This window comes from Oryza brachyantha, chromosome 4 (assembly GCF_000231095.2).
Source record: "Oryza brachyantha chromosome 4, ObraRS2, whole genome shotgun sequence".
NCBI lineage: Eukaryota > Viridiplantae > Streptophyta > Magnoliopsida > Poales > Poaceae > Oryza > Oryza brachyantha.
The window spans coordinates 16,796,302-16,812,707 of NC_023166.2; the positions used below are offsets into that span (position 1 = coordinate 16,796,302).

Sequence of the window (16,406 nt, forward strand, 5' to 3'; positions counted from 1 at the left end):
TGTCAGACTAAGTAGCCTATGGGTGCACGTACGGTCGCCGCCTCGCCGCCGGTGCAACTCACAGGACGACGTGCCTATATATTTACGCGTACGAGAAAACTGGACCCGGGGGGACGGCCCGGCCGTGCCAGGTACGGTCGCGTCCGGCTGATCCATGGAGCCTGCCGCGGCAGCGGGGCCAGGGAAGGCCAGCCGCCATATGGTCACGGCCGACTTCCACGCGGCGGCGGCGGCGGCGTCGCCCGTGCTGCCGGGGGAGACGACGCCGTCCTCCACGACGAAGGCGTCGCGGTGGTGGTCGTCCGTGGCGGCCACGGCCGCGAGCCTCGTGGCGGTCGGCCTCGGCGGCGGCGCGCTGCTGGTGTGGTGGGCGCTCGCGTTCCACCCGGCGAACGCGCGACTCTGGATGGTGCCCGCGGGGCTCGTCCTCCTCGGCACGCCCGCCCTCGCGTGGCTCTCCCTCTGCGCCTCCGCCGCCGGCCCGTGCGGCGCCGTCCACGACGAGCCAGCGCGCGTGTAGGACGCGCGTGCGCGCGGCTGCTGCTGCATTTTTGCTGCTCCTAGCTGATGATCAGATGTACATAGATGTTCGCTATTGGCTAGTACGTATTATACTCCATGCTTCTTTGATTTCTTGCTGATTCATTTTGGGATCAGACGCACATACATGTTCGCTACTAGATAGAGTTTATACACTTTCATTTCTTCGTGAATTCAGCTGTGCGTTGCAGCGTGTTGCTGGTAGAGGGAGAGAGACATGTAGCATTGATATGGACATATGGTATATGATCTGGTGTACAAAGTTGCTTTCATAGATTACTTCCAGTTCCATCCCGTGTGTTGATCTGGTGAGTGCGAACTTTTGATCGGTTCGTGCGTCCACGCGACCTGAAAAGTCTAAAGCTGGAGTGTGCCGGATCGTAATCCATTGGTCGGCGTCTCGTCGAGAAATGGACGCGCATTACAATTGCATGGGCCCAAATTGAGATTTTTCTGGCGAGATAGGTATTCTGGCTGGATAGGTATGTGTGGTTAATGGTTTCCACTCGTGCATAGCCTTCGGATTAGGTAGACGATGGATAGTAGTGGATTAACATGAGTTGAAGTTTAATGGAAGCTTATAACAGAAATTTAGATTAACCGATTGGCTCAGCTCTAAATATAGAAGGATGATACATTTTTTTTCTTATTGTTGTAGAGGTGACAGTTTTTTCTTTTCTTAAGCTAGAGCGACCCCTTTTTTTCATGGGAAAGTTTCTTTCATTGTTAATTGTTGTATACTTCTCGATGCCGGTACTTGTGCTAGAATATAGGCATGTAGCTATGTAGCTATATTCCTCAGTACACCATGTACACCATTAGAAGTATGTATTGTGGGTTTCTTTGCAAGAAAAATGTAATAAAATTGATCGATTCATAATATATATTGATGGTTATAGATCCCAAAGTTGACTAGATAAGGAATGTACTATTATTTATATTTATTCGTGAACAGATATTACGTAATACGGTATGACATGAACCCAACTTGTCGGTGGTAAGAGGTGCCATTGTACTGGTAATGGAGAGGATTAATGGTGCTTATTCGGTTTGGAGGAATTTCAACCTATAGGAGTAGGAAAAGTAGAGGAATAGGGATATATAGCAACACCAATCCATAGGAATTTTTCCAAGAGGTTGAGTGGATGAAAAATTTCCTATGTTTTCTCTCATCTTGTAGGAAATGGAAATTTTCTTTGATTTTACTATACTTCATTCCTACCAACCGAATGACTTTCAAAAGAATCAAATCCTTAAGAATTGGATCCTTTGTTTTTCCTTCAAAACAAATAAAGAATAGATTAAATTGCACCTTTCATTGTGCAAAGCGAACCTAGTTTCGATTTAGACTAGGGTTTAGCACACACTCTCACTTTATCCCAGGTTTTATTAAAATAAGTTTCACCTAGCACTAGGATACATCATCAACCCTATATAAAATCTCATCAAATTTTACAGAATTTGAATGAAACTCTGTAAAATGCGGTCTAAATTTAAAAAGTTTAATAAATTTACTCATGTCATATAAGATTTTCCTTCAATTGTATACATAATCTAGTGCAAAGTAAAACTTATTTTGATATACCCCGATGCAAAGTGTCAAATATGTACTAAGCCGGTGCAAAGTAAAACAAAATACTCTTTATTGTTGAGTCGCAAATGCTCCTTTCAGAAATTGGCAAGTTGCCGTTGCAACCAGCATTTGCACCATGTTATCAGTTTATTAGTGCCAAATCAAAACCCACTATAAAGCACTGGCAGCTACTATTTGTTTCCACTTTTTGGCACAGAAAATAATAGTCCAGTAGAGGCCAGGACCATTGGTTGGTTGCCAGTCACGGTGTATTCAATAGTCATGTAGATACCTTGTTGTCTCATCTTAAGGAATGTAAAATCGCAATAAGACATTGCCAACATAGCACCGTCCTTAACTAAATAATCACTTTCTTTTGTGTTACGGACTTACGGTTACTAGTACTATACAATATAACGGGCATTATTTAGAGGCAGAACATACGCACCAGAATTCAGAGGAACAGGGTTCAAATTGGATGACCACCCAACCACACAGCTTCCACTTCAGTGTGAACTTTGGATCCATGATAAGAAAACAGCCTGGTTGCATTCTTGTATGTCACCTCAGCAAGTTCTATCTCTGATATTTCAAGCAGAGAGGCGACATACTTCATAACCTGAGACAAAGAAGCAAAGTTTATGTTTTCATCAGTCCACAATTTACTCTGCTTTATGTAAATTTCAAAAGGAAAAACGCTGCTTTATGTTAGATTGTGAAATCAAACGGGCCTATTTGGAAAGATGGAACATGCAATGAATAGTTAGTTGGCAGTGGAGCAAATTAAGTGGCTTAAAACAAAACAGCAGCAATACAGTAATATGCAATTGTGCTTTTCGGATGCTATCATCTAAAACAGGTCGCACGGAGGAATGGTACGCAAGCATAGGAAACATATTGTAGTATGATAAACCTCTTGAGTCCTGTGGAGGAATTATAAAGCACAGTAGCCAAGACAAAAAAAATGATAAAACAGTGGAGCTATCAAGGAGCTTATGCAAAAGAAGTGGTCCACCATAAAGGATTGTAATAACTACCAAGAAGATTCTTTAAGGAAAAAAAAAAGTCAGCAAAGGGCATGCTAGCAAAGATCTTACAATGTGGATATTAGATGGATGGTTCAAAGACTCATTCGAAGTGGTGGATGACTGTGAATTAGAATCTTTTTTAAATTCTTCATTATCTGCATTTGAGCTGTCCACAGGTACTGCTAATAGAGAAATATCATCCAGTTTTGGTAATGCATCTGGTGCGTCAGTTTCTAGCAGAATTCTGTCCAAGGGTATCTAAAACAAGCAGCAGATAATTAGTAATTCCCCTTGAGATGGCATGCCAACAGAATGAAATTACTTACTGCTTTTAGCATTTGCTTTGCCTTATTGGATTTCATGCCTGTAAGGAAACCGGATAACGAAAAGTAACAGCCTAAATTTGCAAGGCTGGACACCATTTCTGCAGATCCCAGATATGAATGTAGCAACACACCAGCTGGGAAAGGACCAATTTGCCTGCTCAATAAATGTATTATGAACCATGTTAGGAACTGGTTGATGCCATATTAAAAATAATCTACTATAAGAATTTCAACTTAAATAAACATTCTTCAAGAACAAATCGCCATGTCTTACTTTAGTATCTCCAGAAGATCACCAAAGGCGCGGACACAATGAACAGAAACGGGCTTGTTCAACTCCTTAGCAAGTTCAAGTTGCCGCTGGAAAACTTCAACCTGCAGTAATATTTTTTAGCTTCTTAATAGTCTTTAGTGATACTATTGCGGATTGGTGGCATAAAGTTTGCTCATGATGCAAAAGGACTGGAGGTGTAGGTTAAATAATGGTCGATCTACACATGCTGGAATATTTGGAAGGAGCAGAATAGGTGTGCTTTTCAAGATCAGAGCCTACAGCCACAAGCGTCCACAAGATCAAAGAGCATATTGAGAGAAGGGAGAGTGCTTTTTCAGCATAGTCTACATGAGTTTTTTGCTTTTGTGTTACTCCCTTCTTCCCTGCCTCCTTGTAAACTTGGATGTTTATACTCTGTTAATACAATAGGCAAAGCTCCTGCCCTTTTGTTAAAATAAGTTTTATGGACATAAAATGGCTGCTCAACTAAAACAGGAGAAATTAATAGTTAAAATTATGTTCATCAGATAAATGAATCTCTTAAAAGTGAAGTAGTGATGGTGCCAGTGAATCTGCCACTCCATCTGCTCCCATTATCATTTTTGCAAATTACCCCCTTGAACTTCTTAACATTAAAAAAACAAATATAAACAGATAGCCTTGTATAAAATCAAATTAAGTTGAATACTTCCTATAGCAAAAAGATGGATACACATTTCATGGTAAATATATGTTTATTATTTTAAGCAATATTATGAAAGGCTACCTCCATCCCATATTGATATTATAGTTACTCTAGAGTTTAATTTTAAAAGCTAGAGATATCCATAATATGGGACAGATGCAGTATTTTCTTTTGTCCGTAGCAAAGCATGGGCAATAATAAGTGAAGAAGGGACAATGCATATGGTCGTATTTTGGTTTTTATAAGAAAAGGCCAAACAGCATATTTGCAGAAAATTTAAGGCTCGGCTCGGCAAACAGAAAATAATTTGCGAATAAAACTTTTATAACGTTTTCATACTGATCTTAAAGTCAAAGTTGGAAAATAAACTACAATAAAAAAACTCAAAATTAACTCTCAATTTAAGGCTAAAAATTTAAATTTTGACTTATAAGCATAAGCAAAAGCCAAAAGACGAGGGTGGCAAATTACAAACCTGTTCTCCAAAGTCAATGGTTTTTCCATGTGAACCTTTGTCCAGACCAATCTGCTTTACAGTAACATACTATAAGATACAAAATTGGTCATGCCATTTATTTTTTTTAAAAAAATGTACAGAGTTCAGTTGCTAATTGGGACTTCCTATGGACAACAAAAGGGAAAGAGAAGAGACTCTGGAAAATCTATTTCACTTATTTCAGGAACGACCTCTACGTTGAAGATTCAATTAGATAGGATGCCCAGAAGAACATCGTATCCTAATATTGATGAAACAAGATGAAGAGTAACATAGAGAACTAATACTTGTACTAGGTATGACTTAGTTTGTACTCTGAGGAAGTACAGATTATTCTGGAAAATTACATGTAGAATCTAGGAATGTAAAAGAGTGACGAATAAAACACACCTCCCCAACCGCCGCCTCTGGGGTTTCAGCGAAGAACCGCCGGAGTGAATCCATCCAATCATGCGACCTCTCCGGTACCCACCTATGAAATTGACCGATTTAGGAACCACGGAGCATAGGGATCACAGAAGCATGAGAGGCAGCCAGGGAATATTGCCATGGGTGGAGGCCGAAGCAGGGGACGACGGACGGGTGCTCCTCAGCCATCTGCTTCACCAGGTGCCAGTCTTTCTGCGGGCATCCCCTACACAAGAGTCAGCGAGGAGAGACTTCCCGTGTTCTCGCACAAGGTAGGCGCAGAAGCAGACCTCGGAGGTTCCGTTGACGGCGAAGTGGACGACGCCGGCGGCGGTGGCGGCGCGTATGAGGGAGGGGGCGACGGCCAGCACGCGCGGGTCCTGCAGGTGGCAGTGCGCGTCAAAGAGCCGCAACGCGGAAGCGGCGCGCGCCGGTGCCTGCGCCATATCAAGCGACCCGCGGTGGCCGGAGCGCTAGTGCGGAACGGAGACTCCGGCGCTTCGAGCGGTGGCCGCCGACGCCGACGAGAGTCCCCCGAGTAAGAAAGAGATGGTCACGGCCTCGCGGGCCGGGAGGGACACGACCTCTACCGTTGGCCCATAAAAGCCCGAAGTATGTTGGGCTTTGTGCACGAAACGCCATGCACTCTGGGCTCGTCGGCCCAGTAGCACTGGGACGCGCGGCATGTTGCGAGCGGCCCAGTCGAATTCACCGTGGCGTTCGAAGACCAGAACAAGGCGAGGCCAGCACGGATGGATGGACTGTGCAACTCCTGGAACGAGAGAAAAATGTAACCCATTCTTTCGTTTTTTTAAGCTCATTGGCCATCCGCTGGGAGTTTCGGGCTTACCAAATCGAGGCAAACTCTGAATACTAGATATGACCCAAAATTAACAGGGGCTAAGATCGGTCAGTGAGACGATGGGGGATAAGCTTTATCGTCGAGAGGGAAACAGCCCGAATCACCAGCTAAGGCCCCTAAATGACCGCTTGGTGATAAAGGAGGTGGGGGTGCAAAGACAGCCAGGAGGTTTGCCTAGAAGCAGCCACCCTTTAAAGAGTAGGAGTGGATAACGAGCTAGCTCGGCTCGGCTCGGTCTGGCTCGTTAAGATAACGAGCTGGCTCGGCTCGGTTCGTTATTGTAACGAGCTAAAAACCCAGCTTGGCTCGGCTCGTTACAAAACTCGAGCTGGCTCGTTAGGCTCGCGAGCCGTGCATGAAAAGTTAACTTAAATAATTTTTCAATAGATTATACAAGTAAATTTTCAGTTCAAACATGCAAATCATATGAAATTGTATCTAAATATTAAAGTTTGAACCAACAAATCATATGGCGAACCTATAAGTATTGAACATATACTTTTTGGGGTGGAATCAATGAATGCCGACGAATCATGTATCTTTGGTCTAGCTTGTTAGGCTCGCGAGCAGCTCACGAGCCAGCTCGAGCTGGCTCGTTATCTCTAACGAGCTAAAATACTAGCTCGGCTCGTTAGAAAAATAATACGAGCCGAGCCGAGCCGAATTTGTCACAAGTCAAACAAGCTAACGAACCACGAGCTTTCTATCCATCCCTAAACGAGACAATCGAATTCCAATGCACCACCTACTCCTACGTGGATCCGCTTTCTTGCCGTTCCGTCCCTGTACGGGCACAATCAACTCCAATCGGACAAAGGAGACGGGGTTAGAACATCACATCACCAGCTGATGACCATCAAGCACGAGCAGCTGGGCAAACCTGCTATTAGTGTCTACTCCCTCTATCCTAAAATAAACCAATTTTTTATTTTTTATCTTTAATTTTTGACTTTTCGTCTTATTTAAAAAATTTTTGCGATTGATATTTTTATTTTTATTAGATGATAAATCATAAATAATACTTTACGTCTGACTAATTTTTTTTAATTTTCTAAAAAATTTTTAAATAAGACGAATGGTCACACGTTGGACACGAAAACCGAAAAATTCGTTTTTTACCGAGGGAGTAGTGGTTTAACTAGCTGTCTCGGGAATAATTGTGCACTCGACCTCAGGCTAATGTTCCCTCTGCGGTCTGGCCAAATCTGGTGGTTCTTCCTATTTGAGTTTTTTTTTTTACTATTCTTGAGAAATACATTGAGATACCAAAATATTAGTGAAAAATCTAATAACTTAAGATACATTATATGTCAAGATACTAATTTTTTATATTTTAGAGAATATTAAAGAAACTCTTCTTATTTATCATGACCTGCACTCTGCTTATCTATATCTAAATAAAACTAATCTGCACCTTGCCTATCTACTTCTAGTCTCAATTCCCCGTTCATCAAAGTCAGGCACACTAAAGTTTCAACCACTTTCAATTTATATTTAGCATAAACTTTTAGGTAGTTTAGAGGAGGCTCTCATGATTCCAGCGGAGTCCCTGATCAGACAAGAAGAAGAGAATTCTCTAATAAATATAGATTATGTCCAAATTCATTTCAAGAAATATACATAAATTTTATATTTTGGAATGGACGAAGTAGCGGTGGTGCATAGCGCAAACTATCCCTCATAAGAATGATGTCTTCTAATAGCCAACTTTTCCTCCCTCTCTTCTCTTTTCTCTTCCACATCAGTATTTAGCTGGTTTATAGCATGCTATTATACTTGCTCTAAAAACATGTGTCCCACAAGCACATGCTTCAGTCCTATCAGGATCTTTGGCGTGGGGCCTCCATGGTTAGTTACTACCGCAGCAGTTATGATTAACTCACGTTTACCGCGGGAGAAAATGAAAACGCGAACTCTCAATCCCAGACACAGCATGCTTCATTAGCTTTATCCCAGCATGCATCTGCAGAGATCGCCAGATACGAGTCCTAGACGACCACGCCTGGGGCACATGAAAGTGCCCGGGACCCAAAGAAATCCAGCGGCCAGCGGAAAGCGTGGCCGAGCTGATCACTCCAATCCTCCAAGTTAGGACAAGCTATCGCCCCGATATCTGCGGTGCGGCGCCACCGCTCACGGCTCACCCAGAAAGAATCCTCCGTTTTCATGGCGAGCGGAGCAGATTGCAGCCGGGAGCCGGGCCGAGCTTGCAGAGCTGAGAACTCCTGCGCGCGCGCGGCTGGTGGCCTGGACGATGGAAGGATTGAAGGGACCATCTCAAAACTCCACCGCGTCGGCGTGTACCCTGTGATTGCACATTTGCACATGCGGGCGGGCACGCAATAAGTATTCGCGAGGAGGTGGTTCCCATGTAGCTGTCCAACGATCTCGTCGAAGGATACAGTTCGCTGGCCAGCTTAATGGGTACTGTATGTAGTATGTACTGCTACTATTACAAATACAAATCTTAGCCAGGGCCAATCAGCTTTACCCCCTGTACATGTACGTACTCACCCGCTACAGTTGCTACTAGCTAAACGGCACTCGTTGAAGCTCCACCAAGAAGCCGAATACAGCCAAGGAGTTCGCGACGAATATAATACAGCAATCACGAAAGATCCGATTTGACGAAAGATCAATGGTGTTGGGGTTTTTCAGATGAAGCCCGTGATTGCAAAGTCAATAACGGCGTCATAGATTATACTATCCAGTAAAGTATTTTTCATCTTCTCGTCCAATCAAGTAAAGATCATTTTTTTTTAGAAAAAAAATCAAGTAGAGAGCAAACGGAAAGGAACGGTGTTGCTTGTCACGTCACGCATGGATGGGGGGCACTCGGTACATGGCTACATGCGCTATACAAGTGAGACCAAGAATGCTCTACCGGGTCACTGCCTCACTGGGTGGCTAGCTTCGTCGTCCCTTTATAACTCACGAGCCACATGCCAACGGGTCGTCTCGCCTCCGTCCAAGACTCTTGTGAGCTGCGGGCGCGACAACCACACAAGTGGAGCGCATGCGAGGATGAGCCCCGGCGCCGCGCCCAAGATGCGGCTCGGCGGCGGCGGCGGCGGTAGCGGTTTCACGCTCGGGTGCGGCTGCAGGGACGCCAAGGCCGTGGCCGTGGCGGCGTCCGCCTCGTCGCCGTGCTCCGCTGCCACGGAGTCGTCCACGGCCACCACGGCGACCTGGCGCAGGGCGCGGACGCACCCGTCGGCGTCGACTGGCACGCTGACCGTGCCGTCCGCCTCGTCGTCCTTTCTGTGGGACGATGTTGAGGCTGAGGCCGACGGCGAAGAGGTCGACTGTAAGGGGGTGAGCTCGGCAACCACGTCGAGCTTCTCCGGCCTTCTGCGGCAGCTCAACGAGCTCGAGCAGAGTGTCATGACGTGGGGATGGAAGAGCCCTCGCCGTGGTAATAACTTCCCACCGCCGCCGCCACCACCACCTCCTCCTCCTCCTCCGCCCCCGTCGTTACCTTTACGGCCAGTGCAGCACCGAGTTGTGGGCGGCGGCGGGAAGCGCAGCAGCAAAGAAGGCAATGACAGGTTCTCTTCGTCACCGCCGTTCTCCCATTGCCCGACGACCCAGCAGCATCGGACGGTGAAGGGCGTTGACCAACGAAACAGAGAAGATGGAGAAGCCCACATGGCGCCACCGGCACCTCCGCCGCCGCCGCAGCCACCCCGGAACGTGAAGAGCGTGGAAAAAGAAGACGGCAAGCACTTGCCGCCACCGCAGGCGCCGAAGCACCGGAAAGCGAAGAGCTTTGACAATGGTGGCTTCAGCGCCGGAAAGCTCGACGGGAGCTTGGCGGTGGTGAAGCAGTCCGAGGACCCACTCGGCGACTTCCGTCGGTCTATGCTGAACATGATCGTGGAGAACCGCATCGTGACCGGCGACGAGCTCCGCGAGCTGCTCCGCCGCTTCCTCGAGCTGAACGCGCCCCACCACCACGACGCCATCCTCCGGGCCTTCGCCGAGATCTGGGACGAGGTGTTCGCCGCCCCGGCCGAGCCCCGCCTCGACCCCCCGAGGCCGCCGCACCGGCAGAGAACGCCACCTCGCCGCCGGCACCCTCCACCGGCTTGGCGCATGTAGTAACGCCACACATGGTTACTTTACCGCGTAGTATATACAATGTAGATTACTGCTGTACTAGATTGCTTCCAAGAAATTCTCGGCCTCATCTGATCACGTATCATCTACCGGAATTGCTTCGGTTACCAGATTCACCTCTCGTGCATTCAGTACAGCACTGTCCTTGGTACGTCCAACTCCCCCATTTTGTTTACTGTCTTCTGGTTTACGAGATTACCGAGTGCCGCCCATGTTCTCCGCACAAAAAGAAAACTGTGCACTAGTAGCCTCATTAGACGCGCGCCACGCGACGCGAGAGATCTCACAGTAAAAACCGGGTGCGATGGTGCAAGTGGCGCAAGGCGCTTTCGGGGTTGGAATCGGATGGATACAAATGGAGTGGGGGAGGGGCCCGTGCCGTGCATGGAGTGGGCGCGCGGTGGACGGTGGTGCGGTGGCGAGGCGGTGGGCGCCGCGGCAGGCGCAGGTGACGGGACGGACGCACGGGAGGGGAAGTGGGGAGACGCGAGCGCTACTAATGATGGCCTAAGCTGTGGCGACACGCGCCATCAATGCACTACCTCTCTGGAGGTCCTTTCCTCTTTGCTTCTTCCCTTCCTTTGAGGGAAAACCGCCGAAGCCTCACCACATCAACTGCGTTCTTCCGTTCAATCCTTTTGGGAAATTCTTCCCCCCGTCCTCCAATTAATTTGATCTCCATTGTTGACACTTGACAAGTGGCCATGAGTACAGTTGCGTTTTCTTGCAGATATGCTGCCATGCTGTGCTGTTGCACGCTTGCATCGGCCAAAACTGAAGGTACGGACATCCAAGCTCATCAGAGAGCTCTACTGGCCGCTGTAGGCGCCTGCAGCCTGCTGATGCCAAACCCATATAATATAAAATAATAGAAAAAGAAGGCTTTATGTTGTCGAAATTCTGAGATAAATCGAAGAAAAATAAGAGAAAAGGAGGAAAAAAACAACCGGACAAAAAAGATTTGGAATCGAAAAATATCAATCGGACAAAAATAAAAAATTGCACGTACACGTTTCAGATTTCGAATCGAGAAAAATCAATCGGACAAAAATAATAAGCTATACGTACACGTGTCAGCTTTGGAATCGAAAAAGATTAGAACTATTTCACGTATATACACAGCTAGCTGCTGTTAACAACTACTGCACGTTGCTGGCTAGCTATAAAGTAATAGGAAAATCAGAGGTGAACTAGAAATACGATTTAAAAAAATATCAAATTAGGAACCAATTAAAAGATGAGTCACGTAGAAATACAAATTCCAAAAAATGTAAAATTCAAATAAAAATTTAAAATTAATATTGAGATAAGAGTCCAGATAGAAATACAATTTAGGAAAACTCTAAAATTTAGATTCAAAACTAAAAATAATATTCACAATCGAGAGAAATATTTCTACATGGACTCTTATCTCAGTATTAATTAAGAGAAAAATACAAGTGATTAAATTGTATTTCAGAATAAGAAAGTGAGAAAACTAAAAGACAAGTCCATTAGAAATACAATTTTCATATTAGTTGAAAATTGTTACACGTGTTAATCAAAGAAAATGAAAATAGCTCTATCATTGTATCCATATAAAAAATGCAACTAACAAATAAGATTTAATCCTCGAAGCTATAATATAACAACACCGATAATAAATAATATTCTGATACTAAGAAGACATCACTAATATTCTAAAGATAAAGATGAAATAATAAAGATAAACAAATATATCATAGAGGTTAGATATCATTAATTTATTTTATAAATATGAGAATAGTAAAAGACCATCATTTTTTCTTTATATATATATATATATATGAATTATTATGTTAATTAAAATGTCAAACATATAAATTTGGTCAAGTCAAGATTGAGTTTAAAAATTATATTGCCAATTTTAATATTTTAAAAATAAAACATAAAAGTATATATGTAATTACGATAGAAAATTTTATAACGATGGCTAGGCCATCGTGCTAGTTCAAATAAATACAGTAGGTTGATGCGGCATGCAGCGTTGCATGTAATGCCAACTGCTGTGCATGCGCCCAATTTTGGGTAACTATCTAGGAGGAGAAAGCCTTGTTGTTTTGTCATGTGGAGGTGGTCGGTACGGGAGGAGAAAAATGACAAGCTCACCCAACTGGCCCAAGGCTGGGCCAGTTACGTTTGGGCCGGGAGCGTCTGTCTCGTAGAGTCGTAGTCTTGTACAATCACATCGTGTCTGTCTCCGTCCCCTTGGCCCGCCTAGCAACGCGCCATCATCGGTGATGCACGTTACAAGCTTACTCCAGGTTGTGTCGCTCCGGTGACCGGTGCAACCGTGCAAGTAGGAGAGGACGCTGACAAGTTGGGCCAGGTAACGGGACCATTCGTGGCTGGCATGATTAAGCTGCCGAGGACTTGTTCTGGCTCACAGGCTCAGTAGTTACTCGTTCATAGTAGGTCATGGAAATGCAGTCTGCTGCGCTGCGTGAAAACCTGCCTGATGCAGGGGCAGCAAGCTGCCAGTGTGCAATAGCGTGAACTACTGAACCCGACCTGGGTGCAGGTGCAGGAGTAGTTTTGGTTCATCTACAGGCCCAGGAATTAGGTACTCTTAAGACCATCCATGCATCAGACTCTACAGGCTGATAGCTACTCGATAGCGGATTAGCGGTTTCAAAATCTGTACGATGCGCCGACGGCCTGGGCAAGTACAGGATGAAAAATACACATGTTGGATGTCAAGACATTTTTAGTCCAGTCCCAGGAGCAACATTTCAACCATCACATTGATGACTGAAAACTTGGCCTATCGTTGGCAAGACTTGGACAACACTAAATGATGTTTGTTGTGACAAAAACAGAGGAGAGACACCGACGTTGGTTCAAAATTTTGCATCTAATAAAGATAACCTTCAAGGAAGGTTCAGTTAGCACAAAATGTTCGACTGCCAAATCAAATTTGTTTACACCTTGTCTTGCAAGTAAGCAGAATAAAAGACGACCAAGGCACCAAGTGAAAGAACTAGAAGAAGGCCAGAGGGCACCAGTTTCCGGGTATTGTACAGCCTTATACCTGAAACAGAGGGAACATGGACGTTTTTAACATCCCAACATCACAGTTGGACTTCATGAAAACAGAGCACATGAGAGTGAAATGTACCAAAAACACTGGCAAACAAAAAGGCAGATCCAAATCCAACAGCGTCACCTATCGCCTTTGTGTCAGGTGATTGCATCAGATAATAAGACTGCAATAAGCCAATAAGGTTATAGATATGTTATAAATAAACCTAACAAAAATATCACTGTTTACCTGTTCAAAGACAAAATTAGTTGACAGTCAGTTTCTTAGCATGAGAAATCATTATGCTTCCACTAGAAAAAGGGAAACGATGTACTTATCCATGAGATTCTCTAAGAGTGATGCCACTAACATAGGATCAGCCAGAATAACAGTACCATCAAGTATAAGCAGTGGATATGAACTTTCTAATGGGATTCTTTTGAAGATAACAAAATCACCAAAACCAAAAAGTAACAACGATATATTGTATATACTCTTGGATCATTACAATAATAATTTGGACTTTCAAGTCTAAGTTTTGCTTAAAGCTGTGTTAGGACCGAAACAACTTACTAAACTTAATTGTGAATCTGACAGTTGAGTGTAGTGGTGCCATGAAAAGAATGATGAATAGTAAGAGTTATCATATCGAAAAGATTCATGTTCCATACTTCCACCCCTTAATTCCACAAGCATCACAATCCTAAACCAAAAAAAAAAATGGAATTTTGGAATTGAAAATATATTTCCACAGGATTCCTGATTAATAGTCAACAGTAATAAGTTCATTCTGAATTTGACAAGCGTTAGCATCATGAAAGGAAAACAGATGGAGATATGGAATCAGGATTTTATAACCACACTGCAACTATATCTATGTTCCTCTATATATTATCTGTCTTCTTTTACAGTAGAGGCTCTCGATGAAACCTGATTACCTGAAAGTTCTGGAAAGCTGGATCGCTTCCTTTCAACAATCTGTTGGCCGGATGCAGGCGACAAAAGCTGGAGTTGGCTAACGCTCATTTTGAGGCCCCGTTTGGTTTAGTTGTAGGGAGTAGGTTTTCGTCGGTGTTTCTTCTTCAAAGGCTTGTTTGTTTTACTTTCCTAGGCAGTTGTTCATGCTTACTGCTTAGACCAAAACTATTGCGGCAGATTGCAGGCGCCTTTTTGCTCTGCCTCTGTAGTTCTGTTTTGCATTATCCCTTGTAAGCCGGTGACCCGGTTGTTTTAATGTCCTTCTTCCGTAAACTCTTAAATAGCTTTATATAAAAAGCAGGGCTTAGGCCTTTTTCAAAAAATAAAAACTCTCTCTTAAATAGCATTGAAAATTTAACAGGGGTCTTGTTTTGTTATTCCTGGTGGCAAGGTCAAAAAGACTGAACCCAGGGTTCACTTACTGGTCAAATTAAGATTTGAAAGTTGGTTCCCGCACCTAGCAAATTTTGTTCTCTTCTTCCTTCTGTCCAACTACAGCAGCACATGGAAAATTCCATACTTGCACTAAGTTCTTGCAATTTTCCGAGTTATAATTTCCAAGAATCATATTCTATCCCCCAACGCTCCAATAAAACTGCCAGTTTGGTCCAATCATAATTGCTAATTGTATAACATGAATCCCTCCTTTTCCAGAAAAAAATGGTATAGCAAGAATCATGACCGAAAAGTTCCTTTCAGCATTTGACATCTAACCTGAAAGCTAGGTTGCTGTAAACAAACAAAATGGGAATTGAGAAACATATAGGGAGTATTCGTCATCCACTCACAATGCCCATAAGCGCAGATCCGGACAGTCCTCCAAAGATGGAGCCTTTACTCCCCGACCTCACATCTATACACCACAAAGAGACTCGATGGTTAGTGCTCAGTAGAAATCACGACAGTGGAATGCGCACGGGACCACGCGTACATGCAAAGGCGCCGCCGCCCAGGAGGAGGGCGCCGTAGGCGGCTGAGGCGGCGGGCGCGAGCTCGGACACAGCAGAACAACAAAGGAGGGCGGGGCGACGTCGGCTGCTTCTGGGACAGGGTACATCATGGGGACGAGGCGGCGAAGGGAGGGAACGGACGGCGACGGGAGGGCGGAAGAGAAGGGAGGAGGTGATAGCCACCGCCGCCGTCATTTTCTCTGGCGACTTCTCGGTCGACCGAGCTGTGCTGGCTGTTGGTGTTGGATTCCGGAGGAATCTGGGGGACGTGTGGCTGAGACTCTGTGAGCCTATCGCTTTCGGAGTCACACATTTTGCGAGATTTTTTCCGTAACTGCACGTTTAGATGGTGAATTTTGCTCGGTCATGGCTGAACATAAAATTTTGACTTAAAAAGATTGGCCTAATTGAATTCAAGACATAAGCCCATTATGAATTAATTGCATTGATTAAATTGGAATCATGTTATTACGTGCATATCAGATTTTTTTATGCATTATCTTTTCATATGGACCAAATAACTCATCACATATCTTCTTTATTTCAAACCCTTTTTTACTATAGCTTGATTGAGGTTAGTGACAGACATGTCATGAATTTAACGAGGTTGAGTAATACAAGAGCTCGATGATGCCCATGGCTGATCAAGAGCTCAACAAGACCAAGGTACAATATGAGAACTTAACACCCACAGTGGGTCATGAAGTCAACAGAACAATACAAAGTTGGAATCTGATGAACCCCACATCGCTGCATACGATCTCTTACTAATGCCAGTAGTGCTCTACCCTATCTGGATCACTACGCCGGTGCATGTGTCCTAAGGCCTCCCTCATGCAGGATCCTCCTATGCTAGATTGTTGTCTCGTCGCCGCTAGCAATTAGGAACTCTCACCATGTCAAGATCTAAGCATGCGCATCACCGACATACGGGCCCTCGCCATCGATAGGACATCACTGCACACTCCCCATATGTTGTTCTGTTGTGTGCTATTCTTATATATCTATCTTTTTAATTTATTTACTAGTCTTTTCAATAATTGTTAATTGGTCAGTCGATTATCTAACTCAGTGGTATTCAATTTATAATCATGTCCAACCAAATAATGTATTCTTTGTTCTATAAT

The 16,406-nt window shown here is 44.4% G+C and overlaps 3 protein-coding genes across 4 annotated transcripts; 1 reads left to right on the forward strand and 2 right to left on the reverse strand.

Annotated features, from left to right (window-relative positions):
* Positions 1-2,037: 2,037 nt before the first annotated feature.
* Positions 2,038-5,890, reverse strand: LOC102709072 (uncharacterized metal-dependent hydrolase YcfH). 2 transcript variants are annotated; one of them, XM_015836278.2, is made up of 8 exons: positions 5,621-5,890; positions 5,470-5,543; positions 5,313-5,394; positions 4,902-4,970; positions 3,742-3,842; positions 3,468-3,621; positions 3,211-3,399; positions 2,038-2,732 (listed from the first exon to the last, which is right to left on the reverse strand). In XM_015836278.2, the coding sequence occupies exons 1-8, from the start codon at positions 5,774-5,776 to the stop codon at positions 2,583-2,585; spliced, it is 975 nt and encodes a 324-aa protein (XP_015691764.2). In that variant the 5' UTR covers positions 5,777-5,890; the 3' UTR covers positions 2,038-2,582. The 2 variants fall into 2 exon arrangements, with proteins under 2 accessions (XP_015691764.2, XP_006652677.2); XM_006652614.3 differs by having other exon boundaries at positions 2,039-2,732; positions 4,902-4,952.
* A 3,278-nt stretch (positions 5,891-9,168) lies between these two features.
* On the forward strand, positions 9,169-10,468 carry LOC102709358 (transcription repressor OFP1-like). Its single transcript, XM_006652615.2, has one exon. The coding sequence runs from the start codon at positions 9,217-9,219 to the stop codon at positions 10,291-10,293; it is 1,077 nt and encodes a 358-aa protein (XP_006652678.1). The 5' UTR covers positions 9,169-9,216; the 3' UTR covers positions 10,294-10,468.
* A 2,696-nt stretch (positions 10,469-13,164) lies between these two features.
* LOC102709639 (protein FATTY ACID EXPORT 4, chloroplastic) lies at positions 13,165-15,536 on the reverse strand. Its single transcript, XM_006652616.2, has 4 exons — positions 15,261-15,536; positions 15,118-15,182; positions 13,448-13,535; positions 13,165-13,360 (listed from the first exon to the last, which is right to left on the reverse strand). Exons 1-4 carry the CDS (start codon positions 15,472-15,474, stop codon positions 13,251-13,253), a joined length of 477 nt encoding a protein of 158 aa, XP_006652679.1. The 5' UTR covers positions 15,475-15,536; the 3' UTR covers positions 13,165-13,250.
* Between the last annotated feature and the right edge of the window lie 870 nt (positions 15,537-16,406).

Bases quoted from the DNA above. Each gene is read 5' to 3' on its own strand.
- LOC102709072 (XM_015836278.2), bottom strand. From the start codon at position 5,776: ATGGCGCAGGCACCGGCGCGCGCCGCTTCCGCGTTGCGGCTCTTTGAC. The intron at 3,843-4,901 runs GTTTGTAATTTG...ATATTACTGCAG, and splicing joins CCATTGACTTTGGAGAACAG to GTTGAAGTTTTCCAGCGGCA. The intron at 3,400-3,467 runs GTAAGTAATTTC...TGCTTGTTTTAG, and splicing joins CAAAGCAAATGCTAAAAGCA to ATACCCTTGGACAGAATTCT.
- LOC102709358 (XM_006652615.2), top strand. From the start codon at position 9,217: ATGAGCCCCGGCGCCGCGCCCAAGATGCGGCTCGGCGGCGGCGGCGGC.
- LOC102709639 (XM_006652616.2), bottom strand. From the start codon at position 15,474: ATGACGGCGGCGGTGGCTATCACCTCCTCCCTTCTCTTCCGCCCTCCC. The intron at 15,183-15,260 runs GTACGCGTGGTC...TGTGGTGTATAG, and splicing joins GGGCGGCGGCGCCTTTGCAT to ATGTGAGGTCGGGGAGTAAA. The intron at 13,536-15,117 runs GTGAGTGGATGA...GGCTTATTGCAG, and splicing joins GATCTGCGCTTATGGGCATT to TCTTATTATCTGATGCAATC.